This window comes from Penaeus monodon, chromosome 25 (genome assembly GCF_015228065.2).
Source record: "Penaeus monodon isolate SGIC_2016 chromosome 25, NSTDA_Pmon_1, whole genome shotgun sequence".
NCBI classification, from domain to species: Eukaryota; Metazoa; Arthropoda; class Malacostraca; order Decapoda; family Penaeidae; genus Penaeus; species Penaeus monodon.
Window position 1 is genome coordinate 40074859 of NC_051410.1, and position 3214 is coordinate 40078072.

The 3214-nt window shown below is 39.5% G+C and overlaps 1 protein-coding gene across 1 annotated transcript in view; it reads right to left on the minus strand.

The window, feature by feature from the left end:
* LOC119589268 (venom dipeptidyl peptidase 4-like) overlaps positions 1-3214 on the minus strand; it is a gene marked incomplete in the record, with an annotated part of 98295 nt that continues 95081 nt past the window's right edge. The window contains 10 exon segments of the mRNA XM_037937887.1: positions 1-238; positions 433-644; positions 768-928; positions 1111-1256; positions 1258-1306; positions 1543-1691; positions 1806-1949; positions 2248-2371; positions 2517-2620; positions 2943-3122. Of these exon segments, the coding sequence (XP_037793815.1) occupies positions 143-238; positions 433-644; positions 768-928; positions 1111-1256; positions 1258-1306; positions 1543-1691; positions 1806-1949; positions 2248-2371; positions 2517-2620; positions 2943-3122 (1365 nt within the window).

Sequence of the window (3214 nt, forward strand, 5' to 3'; positions counted from 1 at the left end):
TTTTAAATACTTTATATATATATGTATTTTCAGTGAGCAATAGAAAAAGATACCCATTTGTGAAAATTAACAAAATATATGGCTTTTTTTATGGAATATGAAAGAAATTATTACACAGACATCATTTTAAAAGAAGTGATGATTATGCTTTGTTGAAGCAGTCATTCAAGAAGTCTTCCATGCTGTGGTAATGATGCCTCTTGACTCCTGCCAGACCGTGGTTCTCGTCAGGATAGCTCTGAAAAAGTGATGGTTATTTTTAATCACCAATACAGAAAACAAGATGATGCATATCATCCTGCACCAGACATTGTGCGGTGAATGGAAAACTGGAAGGAAATTTTTGTACGGAATTCATTTTAAAAATGTTATCTTCCTTATCACCATATCATATGAAATGTGTATACAATTGTATTTTGATCCATGCCTTACCTGTGATCTGAACAGAATGTCGTTTACTTCTAATGCTCGGGATAACATCATAGACTGTTGGTAATGTACATTGTCATCAGCAGTCCCGTGTATGAGGAAGAATTCTTTATTTCTGAAGTTTGTGACATTTCTAGTTATGTCTGAGGCATCATAAGCACGTAGGTTATCATCAGGTGTAGGGAGACCCATGTACCTTTCAGTGTATACAGTATCTGGAAATTAAAATTTCAGTGGTTAGACAAAATACAATGTCATGTTTTGGAATCACTATCATAGGGAAAGTTATACTAAAAAAAAAAAAAAAATTTGGATGTGTAAGTAAGAATTCAGCTCACCATAATAGATCCAGGAAGTCACAGGTGCTACTGAGATTCCACATTTAAAGACATTGTTTACATCCTTTGATAAGGCAGCAGCAGTCACATAACCACCATAGGACCATCCCCAAATGGCCGTTCGGGAAGAATCAATGAATGGGAAGGACTTCTGCAGAGCTCTGTCACGGGAGGGAAATAAAGTTATGGGAGGTACCCTTCAGGTTACACCATATAGCAAATGAAATCAGTGTCTGACTTTGAATAGCTTTACAAATGCTTAGTTAAGGTGCTAGATAATGTCCCACTCAATGTTTTTTTTATCATTACTTCCATTTCAAACTGCATGACTAAAAATACTTACGATGTCACTGCAATCTGGTCATCAACCTCAGCTGTTCCAAGGCCATAGTACAGAGAATGGAGAAGTTTGTCGCCAGAATAACCTGAGCCACGACCGTCAATGGAAGCGTAGATAATTCCCCGCTCGGAGGCCAAGTAGTCACCCCAAGTCAATTCTGAATCGATCGCTCACAAGCTGGGATCCTGGGCCTCCATAGCTGAAAATGGGAAATTGATATGAGTAACCTTATTTGAAGATTTGGGTCCATGCTATGTACTGTGAAGTTGGGATGTAATAATACCTTAAATATTTAATAACATACTGACCTTCCTCAATGCCATTTTTTACAGATCTCTTTCTACAGAGTTCAGTAATAATCTTGCATTTACAATTCACTCTAGTCTATAACTGGCAAGATGAAAATTGAACTGCACAGCAGACAAAGAAACTTACACATAAACCAGCATAGGGTAGCTCTGGAACCGTGTTGGGTTGTAATCAGGAGGAAGTTTCATGGAGACCTGAGCCTTGAATCCTCCTGCGACGTCAATTTCCAGGCGCTTCTCCAGGGGCAAGGAACGATCAAGGAGTCGCTCACGAACCTGGATTTTAAAAAGGTAATTTCAACATTTCCCTTTTATGGTGATTCAAATAAATCTGTGATCAACTTAATTTTTGAGTTTTTACTGATTATTACAGAGATATGAAATACCAACCTCTTGGTTATCCTCAATAAGCATGAGCCTTGAGTGGTCGGATGCACGATGCAGGGTGACCTGGGGAATACCTGGTCCTCCACATGTCAACACATAATAAGTACTGTCTTTGCTCATCTCTGCGCTGTTGTAATTACAGTCCTCCTGAAATTCAATAAAAATTGTTATGTTCTCCTCTGTATGAGCAAGTTATGCCCTAATAACTTGAACAGTATTAGCCATTCATCATGGCTGATGGCCTGTTTCTCTCCTCCTATGAGTATAATATTATCTTCAAAAATGAGAAAGAATTTCATGCATTTTTCAGAAATTACAACTCATCCTCTACAGATGTTGGTAATACTATTTATATATTACTTTATTGAAAGAGTAATGAAGACTTTAATTCTAATTCCTGTCTCCTACATGTCAGCAAATCCAGTTTTAAAAACAGGAAACTCACATTAAAGTCATTTTTGAAACCACAGGTGATGCAGTAAGCCTGTTTTGGCTGAGGTGATGACAAGTCGCCAACGTAATAAATGTGACGCTGCCCTGGTCTTCCTGATGGGGCGGCTGTGAAGTACCTGAAGACAGAAAGAAAATCATAATGCAATACTCTTATAAATATAGAAGGCTCTCTATGGTAGTTTGGATTACAAGGCTTTTGGGAAATGTTTGTTCATAGAATCAATCCCTACATTTTACACATTTCGAAAACAGTCTACTTACACAATATGATTCTTGCGGTCCCATGACAGAATATCTACAACCTCGTAGGTGCCAGTGGTCAGCGGGGTTAAGGTCTTGTCCGATGATCGTCGGAAGTTAATGTGCTGGAAAATAACGTTACAAATAAATATCTAAAGCATATTGTATAGACTGCTGGTGTCATTTAGTGAAATGGTCCTCTGTTCATGGAACTCGGACTTATGATGTGTCCAAACATGATCAACTTTCAAATCATGATTATACCCCACACTAATGTAAGTTAGTTACGGTTTCCCCAAAGATTTTACTAGTTAAGGATTCGCACAGGTGTATGGTACATAAATGGATGTCCTATCATGAGCGCGATCTCCACCTTCCATACGCACCTGTCCAAAACACAAAACACCGTACGGCTGTATTATTTCCTCTGGCTGTACCAAGACTCACCTTGAAGTGCCCCTTATCGCCCTGGAACGTGGGCAGGACGATCAGGTAAGTGTCGCCGCTGGCCTCGTCGAACATGGGGGGAGTGTACAGGTCGTTCCAGGCCTTGTCCGGAGACTCGTGGACGAGGTCGTCCGAACAAACGCCCGTCTCAGCCTGGCAGATGCTCAGGATGTTCACATTCTGCAAGGGAGTGCCATGCATCGTAGTAGTTGGGTGAAAGAAGTGACCGTGGGAATTTATTGAATAAATAAGGTAATTTGGTATATTTACAT